The following is a 13,379-nucleotide window of genomic DNA, read 5'->3' as shown; positions in this document are numbered from 1 at the left end:
TGGCGACTGTGACACATGCATTGGTAACTTCCTGATTAGACTTCTGTAACGTGCTCTACATGGGGCTGCCCTTGAAGACAGTCCGGATACTTCAATTGGTGCAAAATAGGTTGCTGACGGGGACTGGGCATTGTTCTCATATAACCCCAGTCCTCCGTCACCTTCACTGGCTCCCCATTGAAGTCTGGGCCCAATTCAAGGTGTTGGTTATCACCAATAAAGCCCTCAACAGCTTGGGACCTGGTTATCTAAAGGAGCGCTTGCGTCCATATATGCCCTCCCGCCCCCTGAGATCAGCGGGGGAGGCCCTTCTCCAGGAGCCCTCTGAAGGATATTAGGAGGGTGATTACCCGGAGGAGGGCCTTCTCTGCAGTGGCGCCCCACCTATGGAATGCGCTCCCCAGAGAGGTCTGCCTGGCGCCGTTGTTATTTGTTTTTCGGCGCCAGGCCAAGACCTTTTTATTTAAACGATATTTTAATTGTTAATTGTTGTTTTTATTTACTGCTTTTACACTATTGCCGAGATGCTCTGGATTTTTAATGTTTATTCTATGTTTGTTTAGTCTGCTTTGTAAGCCACCCCGAGGCTTTCTGCGATGGGGGCAGCATAAAAATGCTATAATAAATAAATAATAAATCTCAGGATTGATAGACAAATGGTCAAGGATAAACAAATTGTGTTGAAGGAGTACAAATCGCCAGGACCTGATGAACTCCATCCTAGAGTCATTAAGAATCTGGCAGAAGAACTCTCAGAACCACTGCGCATTCTCTTTGAGAAATCATGGAGGACAGGGGAAGTGCCAGATGACTGGCCAGATGGGGACTGATGTTGTTCCTATTTTCAAGAAAGAGAAAAAAAGAAGTACCTGGGAGCCGTAAACCAGTCAGTCTGTCATGAATCCCTGGCAAAATTCCAGAGCAGAATATAGAAACATATAAACAGAGCGAGTCAGAAGGGGCCTCCTGGGCCATCTAGTCTGACCTCCGGCACCAGCCGGCTCTGCTCACGACATGCCCATCATGTGCATGTCCAGCCTATCTTTGAACACCCTCACCAATGGGGCCTCAACGACCTCTTGTAGAAGCCCATTCCACATGCTCGGGGTCCTGACTGCCAGGAAGTGCTTCCTGGCATCTAAATGGAACCTTGGTTCCCTGAGCTTTGCTCCGTTGGAGCGCGTCCTGCCTTCCTCTGCAGGGGAGAACAGGTCTCTACCCATCTCCATGTGACATCCCCTCACATACCTGTATGTCGCCAACATATCCCCTCTGAGTCTCCTCCAGGCTGAAGAGACCCAGTTCCCTCAGTCTCGCCTCATACAGCATCCCCTGCAAACCGGCCACCAACCTTGTGGCCCTACGCTGCACTGACTCTAACCTGGCTATATCCTTTCTGTAATGAGGGGCCCAAAACTGAGCACAATACTCCAGTTGCGGGCGCACCAGAGTTGTATAGAGTGGTAGTAATACCTCTCTCGATCTAGAAGCCACACTTCTGGCTATGCAACTAAGGGTGGCGTTCGCCCTCTTGACCACCGCATCACACTGCTGACTCATGTTCAGCCTGCAGTCAACCAGTACCCTGAGGTCCCTTTCACAAGTGCTGCTCTCCAGCCACTTGTCACCTAACCTGTACTTATGACACCTGTTCCTATGGCCCAAGTACAAGACTTTCCACTTATCCACATTGAATGCCATCCTGTTGTCTCCTGCCCACTTCCATAGTCTGTCCAGGTCTGTTTGGATCTGGAGTACCTGCTCCTCAGTTGTGGTCACTGCTCCAGTTTTAGTGTCGTCTGCGAATTTGATCAGCAGACTGTTCACCCCTTCTTCCATGTGGTTAATGAAAAGATTAAACAGGATCGGCCCCAGGACAGAGCCCTGGGAGACCCCGCTTGTCACTGGCCGCCATCCTGATGATTCCCCACTAAGGGTTACCCTCTGCTTTTGGTCAGTCAATCATACCCTAATCCACTGGACAGTGCTTTGGTGTATCCCAAAACTCCTCAGTTTCTCCACCAGGATATCATGGGGCACTTTGTCAAAGGCCTTGCTGAAATCCAGGTATACCACATCCACTGCATCCCCTCCATCTAGCCATCTCGAAACCTTATCATAGAATTCCATATGGTTTGTCTGGCAGGACCTGTTTTTGCGGAAGCCGAGTTGTGTGACTGTCAGCCTCCCTTCCCTATTTAGCATCACTGGATCGCTCTCTATTACGAGCCTTTCCATTATTATTTCCTACAATGGATGCAAGGCTAACAGGTCTGTAATTCCCCATGTTCCTTCTACTACCCTTTTTGAAAATTGGGACCACTGATGCCACCCTCCAGTCCTCTGGAACTTCACCCGTTCTCCACAAGGCCTCAAAAATGAAGGCCAGCGGGCGTGAGAGAACCCCTGCCAACTCTCTAAGTACTCTCGGGTGTAACCCGTCAGGGCCTGGCCCGTTTGTAATGTCCAATGCCCTTAGGAGCCCCTCGACTTCTAGGGGAGTGACTCTAATCTGTGCCCCTAAGTCCCCAGCCTCATCTAATCTCCTATGCAGATATCCCCTGTCTTACTTTGGGAAGAACACAGAGGCAAAGGCCTTCTGCGAAGAATCCTTTTGCAACGGGCCTCCTCCTCCTAGTATACCCTTTTGTCTATTTGCCCCAGTACCCATTTCCTACATAGGTTCCTCTTTTGTCTAATCCCTCTAACCACCTCCTTTTGCATCTACAGCGGCGCTCTCCTCTGCCTCCCCACCTTAATAACTAGAGCAGGGGTTGGCAACCCGTGGCTCCGGAGCCGCATGTGGCTCTTGAACCCCTCTGCTGTGGCTCTGTTGCTCAAAACGTGTGGCGGCACAGCCGCTGATCTGCTGGAAGCTCCACTCAGGAACACTCAGTGCTAGTCAGTTAAGTAAATCAGCTGGTTAAGTAAATCGCTACATTCCTCTGCTAAATAAGATTCCTGCAGGCTCTCATGTTACATGAAACAAAATGCCGCTGAAAAGATTCTCTTTGTCCCAATGTAATCTTCATCTGAATGTTAAAAGCTGTGCTTGGGACCTGTCACAATTCACAGCACTTGACTGTTTATCTGCTAATCAGTCAAGTTTCTGAAGAAAACCAAACGTGGGTTAAATGATACGTGGGTAGATATATTTGCTTTTACTACTGACAAACTTAAGGGGTTTGCTGTTTAATGCATGCAGCCCTTTAGCACTAACTTTTGACTCTTCAGGAAGCTGTTCTCCGATTCAAAATATATGAAAGGAGTCCTACTAGTTTATAATGTAAGATTAAAAATAACATTTTTTAGTGATTGAACAAGAGCTGCAGCTAAATCATAATGAACAGATACGTAGCATTAAGGTTAAAAACGATGTATGCAGTGTTATCTTCATTTTAGATGTCAAAAGGGTTTTGCGGCTCCTGGTGTTTTCTTTTGTGTGGGAAATGGGTCCAAATGAGTGTTAAAAGTTGCCAACCCCTGAACTAGAGGTATCATCAAGGCTTGCGCCTCCAAAACCTCCCTTTTGAGTGCCACCCACCCCTTCTCAACTCACTTCCCTTCCAGTAACCTATCCCAGGAGACTTTCCCCAGTCTGGCCTTCAGTTGGCCAAAGTTGACCCTCTTGAAGTCCCAGCTTTTAGTGCTCAACCTGCTGCACGTCCCCAGTCCCCTGATCTCAAAGCAAAGGATGGAGTGATCACTCGCATCCAGAGCTCCCCTAATCTGTACTTCATCTATCAGCTCCTTTCTGTTGGTCAAGACCAAGTCAAGGATGTGTTCCCCCCTTGTCACCTCTTGAACACTCTGTGTGGAAAAACCCTCCCTCTGTAGCTTCTAGGAAGCGACGTGACCTGGCTGTCACCACCGAGTGAGCCTCCCAACTAATATCCAGGAGATTGAAATCTCCCATAATTACAGTGTCTCTCACCCGAGATATCCTTAGAATCTGGCCTGTCAGGACATCATCCAGGGTCTCAAGTTGACCTGGAGGGCGATAACATACCCCCACTGTCAGGTCTCTTTCCCTGTCAAAACCCCTTTCACCCAGACTGCCTCTACCGAATCCCCATCTGTGCTGCATTCTATCTCACTGCATCCTATCCCTTCCCTGACGTATAAAGCCACGCCCCCATCCCTCTTTCCCTTCCTGTCCTTTCTAAAAACATGATACCCCTCTGTGTTCACATTCCAGTCTTGCCTTTCATCCCACCAAGTTTCTGTGATTCTCACCAGGTCATACCCTCCTATTCCCAAGAGAGCTTCAAGCTCTTCCTGCTTATTACCCATGCTGCTAGCATTGGTGTACATGCACCTCAACTCCTTCCCACCGCTTCCTTTCCTTGGAGTTCCCAGCCGCCTCCTTCCTCCCATCCTCCCTGATACCTGGCCCCTCTCTGTAGGAGTCCTGTCAGTCCCTGCTGTACCTCTAAAACCCTGCTCCCAGAGTCCTGGTCCTCTCCCCACACTTGTCCAGTGCAGACACATTTCTAGGTGGCCTGAACCCACCATCCCCCTGGCTCAGTTTAAAGTCTTCCAGACGAAGCTCGCTAGAGCATCTCCAAAGGACCTGTTCCCCATCCTCATGGGGAGTAACCCGTCCCTTGCCGAATAAAGCCGTATGAGGAGAGATTGAAAGAACTGGGCATGTTTAGACTGAGGAAAGATATGATACTGTGTTTCCCCTAAATAAGACCTATCCGGAAAACAAACCGTAGCATGATTTTTCAGGATGTTCTTAATATAAGCCTTACCCTAAAAATAAGCTCCAGTTAAGATCATCAGCCAGACAGACGGGGAAACACGGTAGTACGTCCATTGCAATGCACGATAGACGGATTATAAAATAATAAAAATGTTAATAAATTATTAAATATAAATAAATAATATTGACATTAATACTTAAAATAAATGATAATATACATTATAAGTATATGTAAATACTGAAGTGGGCGCCTTTGGACAAGAAGTAAATGCCTATGTAAACAGATGAACACAAGGCTTATTGCTGAATGACGAATCAGAGAACAGACACAATGCATGAATAACATCAATACGCCATGTGTTGTAGTGGATGTACTTAATGTATGGATGCAAAATGCAAGATGGGTGTAAAAAGAAAGAGCTATTCCATCGAGTACAAGAAAGGAATCGTGGAGGACTCTCGGGGCAGGTACCTTATGACATTCATAAGAAAAAACATCACCTGAAAATAAGCCCTAATGTGTCTTTTGGAGCAAAAATTAATAGAAGACCTGGTTTTATTTTTGGGGAAACACAGTAGTACTGTTCAAGTACTTGAAAGGCTGTCACAAAGACGAAGGCCAGGATCTCTTCTCTGTCATCCCAGAATGCAGGATGCAGATTTTGGCTAGATACCAGGAAAAAGTGTCCTGACTGTTAGAGCAGTATGATAATGGAACCCATGAGTTACTGAGTTTGTGGACTTTTCCACACTAGAGGCATTCAACTGGACAACTATCTGAGAGGGATGGTTTAACTTGGAGTCCTGCACTGAGCAGGGAGTTGGACCCAGTAGCCCTCTGGCTCCCTCTAACTCTACCATTCTATGATTTTGTGATAAGAGATGGATATGCTAATCAAGGTTGAGACATTCCCACAATAGGTATTTCTTTATCACCTACCCAAATCAAACATTCCAGGAAGAAATCCCTACCTTTGTGAACAAAAGTTAAAAACGAACATAGTAGTGGGAAACATAGCAGTGACAAACAGTGTAGTGGCAAAAGATGAAATTCTCAACTTTATTGCCAAACTGAAAGTAAATCAACCAGACTCAGCTGGTATCCATGCTAGAGTTCTTAAGGAACTCCAGTATGATTACCAAGCTTCCTACAAAAATATGTAATATATCACTAAAATCAGCCTTTGTATCAAAGAATTTGAGAATAACACCAATTTTTAAAAAGTGATTTGGAGGGATCCAAGGAATTAAAGGCCAGTTTGGTTAACATTTGCTTTAGGTAAATTTCTGTATTTGCTAAAAATGTATTGACATGTAATGGGTTTGTTATGTAGCCTGTGCTGATAGAAATGAGACTGTGATTTTGAATGGCATATGAAATCTTGAAGATTCTGGAAAGTTTGCTTTAGAAGCTGCATATTTCAGCTATGTTCTGGAAGGAATAATAGAGTGCTGCTCCTGACAATCTATTGGGGAATCCTGTAAGAGCTCCGTTTCAGTGAGACTTATGCTGGAAATCTTGTTGAATGAATAGGAAGGACAGAGCAATGAAACATAATTAGATATTGAAATATCTACTGTAATTTCACAGTATGAAAACAACATTTTAAATACATTCATTCAAAGAAAGTAAATGCAGCGTTCAAAGTAAGTATAAACATTCAAAGAGAACGGGCAATTTGCTTTAAAAGTTAAAAGGCAGAATTTTGAAGGGGTGAGAGATGTCAGTGTTAGTATATTGCCTTCCCTTCCTGACCGCATGCTAGTTTAATTTCATATTATTCCTATGAAATTAGCAATATTACATAAGTTCACCTGTAGAGATGTATAGTCATGTCAGGCATTCTTGATATAATGTAGTGTGTGCATATATGCACTTAAGATACTGAGTATTTAAGTGAGAAATTAGTGTCCTTTAGTTGTCTGGTAAAGATAGTACTGTTCTGCTGAGCTTTTAACAGTTAATGGCACAATGTTTTTATAATTAATTTCTTACTTTAAAATAAACTATAGGTTTCTGTATTTTTAGGTCTTACAGGCTTGGATTTTTATTGCAATCCTGAGCCCTCATGGAATGAAGGGCGATGCAAAAATATTTTACATAAATGTAAATTAGGAACCAGCACAAAGGGGTCCTTTTGATTGGAACCTCAATATGAATGAGCGGCTTAAATTATACCATTATGTCTTACTTGTAAGATTTTACAATTAAAACTGAGAACTGTTCTCTGAACTTGTAATATGGTGACACAATGGGGCTGCTCACACAGTTTTAGGGTTATGCAAGAGTTGTTTAACCTACACTCACTAGGTATGTGCAATACAACCTCCAAACCTGCCACCTGCAGTCACCACACCTGCTTGTAGATTATCCAGTGGTGGCATTGTCCTAGTGTAAAGTGATTCTGTTTGCGAGGATGGACACAGTTTTTACCAATCCTCGAACTATAGCAGTCCTTTCTGTCCTCAAGAACAGTCTTTCAGGGAGTGCAGGGAAATTGCAGAGGATAGGAGACAAAAATGAAACTGGATTTGATTTCTGCTAGCCAAAGCCACCATTGGATAGAATCCTCTAGCTTAAATTTTATTTTCCCAATTTTAGAGGAATAGAGCAGATAATCCTATAGTATAGGTAATGGACACCTGACTTGTCTGAGGAACTCCCAAGGTATGCTGTGACCAAAAGTAAGAGATTGTGTCATCTGTTAATTGTTGTGATTTCTGATATTGGTTGCTTATTGTGATAGAACAGTAGTTATTGGGCATAATAATGTTCAACATGTGACTAAAAATGAGGGAGCATTGTAATGCACATAACAGATCAAACATCATCACAGCAGGATTTTTCTTCTAATCATTATCCCTGATATCATCTGTCATCAGGCCTGTTTGTGGAATTGCACTAAATTTGGTCTTTTTTTTGCTAAGATTAGAGTTTCCATCAGTTATGGAATCTTCAGACATGGATCCTCTCCCCATATGGAATATGTTAGGTTTTCGACATATTAAAAAGATAGTGTGCCTTCTACAGTTATAAATATAGGAGAGGTGTGGCACAAGGTTTCACATCAATTAGTTTGATATATACTTTTTGCATGTGAAATTAGCTGTGTGGGAAAACCCACATTTAAAGAATGGCAAGAAAATGTTTGGTGGACGTGAACGAACAGGCTGACTTTTACTTAGGAACAGCTTCTAAGTGCTGTTTATAACTTTCTGCCATTCTGTTTTATGCATTAAATACCATTTGCCAGTTACGACAGAATAGCAATACATAAAATATCTCTTAGAATCTAGGTTTGAACCCACCGATTTTACAGTTTCAGAGCCCGCCTTGTAATTAGAAGTATTGATTGAGACTGAACAGCTACAGCAACCCACAATTCCTGTTTATAAGTGCTTCTTATTGGTGAAGAAATATAATACATATGGCCTTAAGCAAGAATAGAACAATTAATTGGAATATCCTGTTTGCCCAATCAGTGGACTGCTGCATTGGCATCTATTTCAGAAGGGATAATGGATCTTAGGTTAATTCATCAAAGACTGATGTTCTGTCTTTATTGGATGCCATAATGTCCTATTGTCCCCGTTTCCCTCCCCCCCACTCCACTGGGAAGGATTTTTCTAAATCAATTGACTGTTGGAAGTGTAATACAGCTAATGTTCTCTTGCTCATATGATTTGACAGTGCCCAATGTCTGCTTTCTTTTGGAAGGAGGTAATAGTTCAGATAAGTTTGTGATGGAAAGTTCTTTAATATGTAGAGAAATGCATGTTATTGTCTGTCTGTCTCTTGGAGCTTAATGCAAGGTCAGTGTAAATGGATTTTTTGTGCCCTTTTGACAGCTAAAAGATTATTACAATATTAGAAGAACAAATGGCCACCTGACATAATGCAGTGGATCGTGTACATGATGAAGCTTTTGATTTTCAAACAAGTGGTTTTTGGGTGTAATTGATGAATGGATAAATACATGGATATTTGGATTGTCTTCCCTGAAGTCTGTGTAAAATTATATTTAATAATAGTATTTTGCTATACATTGATCATATGGGATACTGTGTGTATTCACTGTAGTAGATTTACTCAAATCTCATGTAAGAAAACAAGAATACAGTATCTATACTCACAAAAAATTAAAATCAAGGCAATTTAATTTTAATCAGTTTCAGTACATATGCATATATACAGACAATTGAAGATTTTAAAGTTTCAGGCTCTTTTAACTCTCTGAAGTAACATTAATGTTGGCAATTAATTCCATTAACTTACTAGCATTTTTTGTTATTACAACAATAATATCACATTTATATCCTGCCTTTTTATTTTTGTGAGGAATCCAAAGTGGTTTACATGGTCTTCGTTTATTTCCTTTTATCCTCACAACAACTACCTAGTAGCTTACATTCTTTTTGGCACCAGGTAAAAACCTTTTTATTTAACCATCATTTTAAGAATTAGAGTTTTAGATCTTGAAGTTAACAGTCGCATTTTATTTTAATTATTTTAGTTATATTTATTTATTTATTTTTCTTAGGATTGATTCATTCTCTTTTTGCTTATATTGGATTAATTTTGGTGGTATTCTGTTAGTACTGATTTTATTTATTATAATTGATTTATTATTATTTATTGTATAATGAATTGTATTTTTATTGTTACTAATTTTATATTCTGTAAGCTGTCTTGAGATGTTTAGTGAAAGACTGGATAAAATGTTTTATTAAATTAAATTAAATTAAATTAAATTAAACAACCCTGTGAGGTAGGTTAGGCTGGGTCTCTGTGACATGCCTAAAGTTACCCCATGAGCTTCATGGCTGAGTGGGGACTAGAACTGGGCTCTCCTATGTCCCCAGTTCAGCACTCTAACCACCACACCAGCTCTTTAAAGGGCAGGATACTATTGAACAGGAAAATAATGGTTGGTCAGTGGGTACATTATTGGAAAGTTCTTTACCATATATTTTTACATTTTCATTGCTATTTGTATTTTTCTTTTAACAGGTAGAGAGAATTGTTGATAAAAGAAAAAACAAGAAGGGGAAAACAGAATACTTAGTTCGATGGAAAGGCTATGAAAGTGAGGATGACACATGGGAACCTGAACAGCACCTTGTGAATTGTGAGGAATACATACATGAATTCAATAGACATCACAGTGAAAAGCAAAAAGAAGGCACATTAACAAGGACAAACAGGACATCTCCAAATAATGCAAGAAAACAGATTTCTAGATCTACAAATAGTTCTTTTTCAAAGACTTCCAAGTCCTTAGTTATTGGAAAGGACCCTGAATCAAAAAACCAGTTGTTTGCTGCCCAGAAGTTTCGGAAGAACAACACCCCGCTCTCTGGTAGAAAAAACATGGACCTTTCAAAGTCAGGTATCAAAATACTTGTGCCCAAAAGTCCTATTAAGAGTCGGACAGCTGTGGATGGCTTTCAAAATGAAAGTCCTGACAAGATGGACCGCATAGAACAGGATCAGGAAGATTCTGTAGCACCGGAAGTGGCAGCAGAAAAACCAGTTGGAGCTTTATTAGGACCTGGTGAAGAACGTGCTAGGATGGGGAGTAGGCCAAGAATGCACTCATTAGTGCCACAGTTACCAGTGCCAGTAACAGCTACCATCGCATCAACATTAACAATAAATGGAAAAGGTCAGTGTGCATGTGTTTGGTAAATTTATATAATTTACCTTGCTTGTTCTTTCCAATTGGATTGCGTTTAATTTTTGGACTATCCACCTCTACCCAAGAATAGCCTTTGACTGAACAAAGTGGAGCTTAATTCTGAGTAAACATGCATAGACTAACACTGTTACTCACTCAAAATGAAGGTGTGGCATAGGAGTTAGGTCCAACAACAATATTTGCAGTAGAATAAATGTAGGTGACAGAATGGGCCCTGCCCATGCTCTCCTTGTCCCTGCATCTGCTACACTAAATACAGTTTGTCACACACCACATTATTATAATTGCATTGCATTGCATTGCATTGCATTGCATTGCATTAATATCCCGCCATTTTCCTCTTGTGAGGAACCCAAGGTAGCTAATTGATAAAGGCTACAAAAACACTGTATTTGCCAGCTTATAACCTTCTTTTCTGAGGTGTGTTTCAGCTGGCAGTTTCAAAATAAGCCATATTTGTCTTTGGAGTGTAAGTTTATCATTTACTAATAATGTGTTATTGCTCTGTGTTGCTTATGTTTCTTGAAATTAGGCCAGAGTAAATGATGTTTCTTAAATGATAGGAATGAATGATAGACTCCACAGGATCTTGCTAGGAAATTAGTCATATAGTCATTTCTCATTTGTAGACTTATGCCTCTGTTTGTATGAGTTACTCCTTGAAATATTCCCATCAGAATTTAAAATGCTTTAATAGCTCTTCAATTGTCTTTACCTTCTGTGGCTTTGATCTTAATGCCAGTGCCATGCTGCACTGATGTTAAATAGACATTATGTGACATTAAATCTTTTACAGTAATTGATTAGCAACTATTCCCACATGGAACATGGTGAGAAACAGCATCTGTTTGTTTTTTCTGTTTGTAAACTACTTGAAATAGTATAGGATAGACATGGAGCAAGTGGAGCTGTGCATGAAGGCCCCACCTTGCATAGGAAGTGGCCTGTATGCAATGAATGGGGAAAGTGCAGTCTTGCACTGCTCCTTTACTTTTCTGTTTCATCACTGGTTCCCTCATGAATGTATGAACTGAGACTCACTTAGATACCCTCATTGGAACAGATATCTGAGTAAGATGCATAGGTTTGCACTATAAGCCTCCTTTTAATTAATAAAGCAATTTCTAGGAAATCTTGCTCTTTTTTTGCATTGCATTGAGCTACCACTTTCGGGAAGTATTCATTCTTCTGATGAATATTGATGTTGGATCCAACCCTAATGCTGCAACTTCATTGTGAGTGTTATGCAATGCATGCTTACTGAGACATAAATCTCACTGTTTTAGTCAATTGCTCCTCCGACATGAGCGTGCATAGGTTTGCAGCTAAACTGCAAGTTTACAGCTGCTAATCTGTGCATACTTACTTGTGGATAAGCTTCATTGAACTTGGTGAGATTTCTGAGTAAATTAATTTATTATTGAGTTACTATAATTGCAGTAAGGCTTTGATGTATGATGTTGCAGTAGTAAATGAAAGATGTTGTTGTTATAAATACCTGACATACTCATTTTTAAGATGTAAGCTAATTTTAAGATCTATTTAAAATGTTTTAAGAGAGACCCCCAAAAGTTGACATAAGCAAGGGCATCCTGCTCGAATTCCATGTGGAATATTCAGACAAAACAATACATTTTATGACTGAGATTTCTACAGATAAGAATTTAGTTTTTTTATTATTGAAAAGATCGAACAATTTGTTCAAACTTACTTGCTATTTAATACAAGAATGCTAGTTGAAAATAATGTTAGTTGAGCTCTGATACTTTCCCATTAAACTTTTTCAAGGTTTTAAAGGGTACACAAAATTTAGGATCTAATGCCATAATAATTACCCATCATTAACATTTCCACGTAAAGTAATTTCAGTTGCAGTTCTCATGGCAGTTGAGGCTTGGTCTATTTCTATTTGTAACGATAGGCAGCTAAGATAATTGATTATCATCATCATAATGTAAGAATAAACATTTGTATAACACTTTCAGGTTTTCAGACCTTTTCATATGTTTTATTTGGTTGTAATCTTTGCAACAGCTCTCTAAGTATTATCCCATATATTGCAGATGGGAGGGCTGAGGCTTTGGGTGGCTTGCCTAAGGCTGTGAGTGCATGGTAGTGAAACCTGGACTTTCTGATTTGCAGCTCAGTCACTTACTCACTATTCCATACCAGCTCTAATTGACTTTACAACCCCTGTTAGCAAGACAGATTCAGTATTCTGTCATCACTCCTTTGAGGGCCAGTGAAGCTTTAGTGCTGGAGTGTGCAACAGTTCATTCTACTTATAAATAGACACACTCATTGGTTGGTTATGTTCTGTTTTAAAAGATGCTTCCAATACTAATGAAATGTTTCTGCCTGTTACCAATCAGCATTGCCTCCCAACTGCGCATACACATTAAAAGTGATTTTAGTTATATTATTCTGTACAGAAACAATTGTCATTCCCTGCATTAACAGTGTTTATTCATTGTTCTGTATTACCCAGTTTAGTAATTCATATATATTTAATACTTGGTATTTACATTGGGCTTCTGAGGGTTCAAAGCACCTCACATATACTAATGTAAGGTTGGTAAACATTATTCCCACATTACAAATGGGGAGTGAGACTGAGACACTTTCTTTATTTACAGGGTTTATAACATGCTCCTTTGCAAAAACAAACAAACAAACCTTCTGGAGCAGTTTAAGAAGATTAATAATAATAATAAGATGCTCCTTGCTTTCAAGATTACAATCTAAAATTCAATTTGAGTTTCGAAAAGTATGGACAAATTGTAATTTAGAGCTGCCTGCTTGCTTTACTTTCCCACTTGCTCAGCTGCCTGTTTCTGGGTGTTCTCTGGAGGTGGAGCAATAGTCATTAACTGTCTCTTGTCAGTTAGACATTATATGAAACCATAGGCATGGTCCTTTAACCTTAGTTTGGGTCGATATCTGAATTGAATCATAGTAACTTGTCTTGAGGC

The 13,379-nt window shown here is 40.4% G+C and overlaps 1 protein-coding gene across 1 annotated transcript in view; it reads left to right on the top strand.

The window, feature by feature from the left end:
• CDYL (chromodomain Y like) overlaps positions 1–13,379 on the top strand; it is a 129,641-nt gene that overhangs the window by 50,980 nt on the left and 65,282 nt on the right. Inside the window, exon 2 of the mRNA XM_044455824.1 lies at positions 9,720–10,374. Coding sequence (XP_044311759.1) covers positions 9,720–10,374 — 655 coding nt within the window. The remainder of the gene's footprint in view (positions 1–9,719; positions 10,375–13,379) is intronic.

This window comes from Varanus komodoensis, unplaced genomic scaffold, assembly GCF_004798865.1.
Source record: "Varanus komodoensis strain SLA01 unplaced genomic scaffold, ASM479886v1 scaffold8, whole genome shotgun sequence".
Classification (NCBI taxonomy): Eukaryota; Metazoa; Chordata; class Lepidosauria; order Squamata; family Varanidae; genus Varanus; species Varanus komodoensis.
The sequence above is the reverse complement of the archived record's forward strand: the minus strand, read 5'-3'. Positions and strand labels throughout refer to the sequence as shown.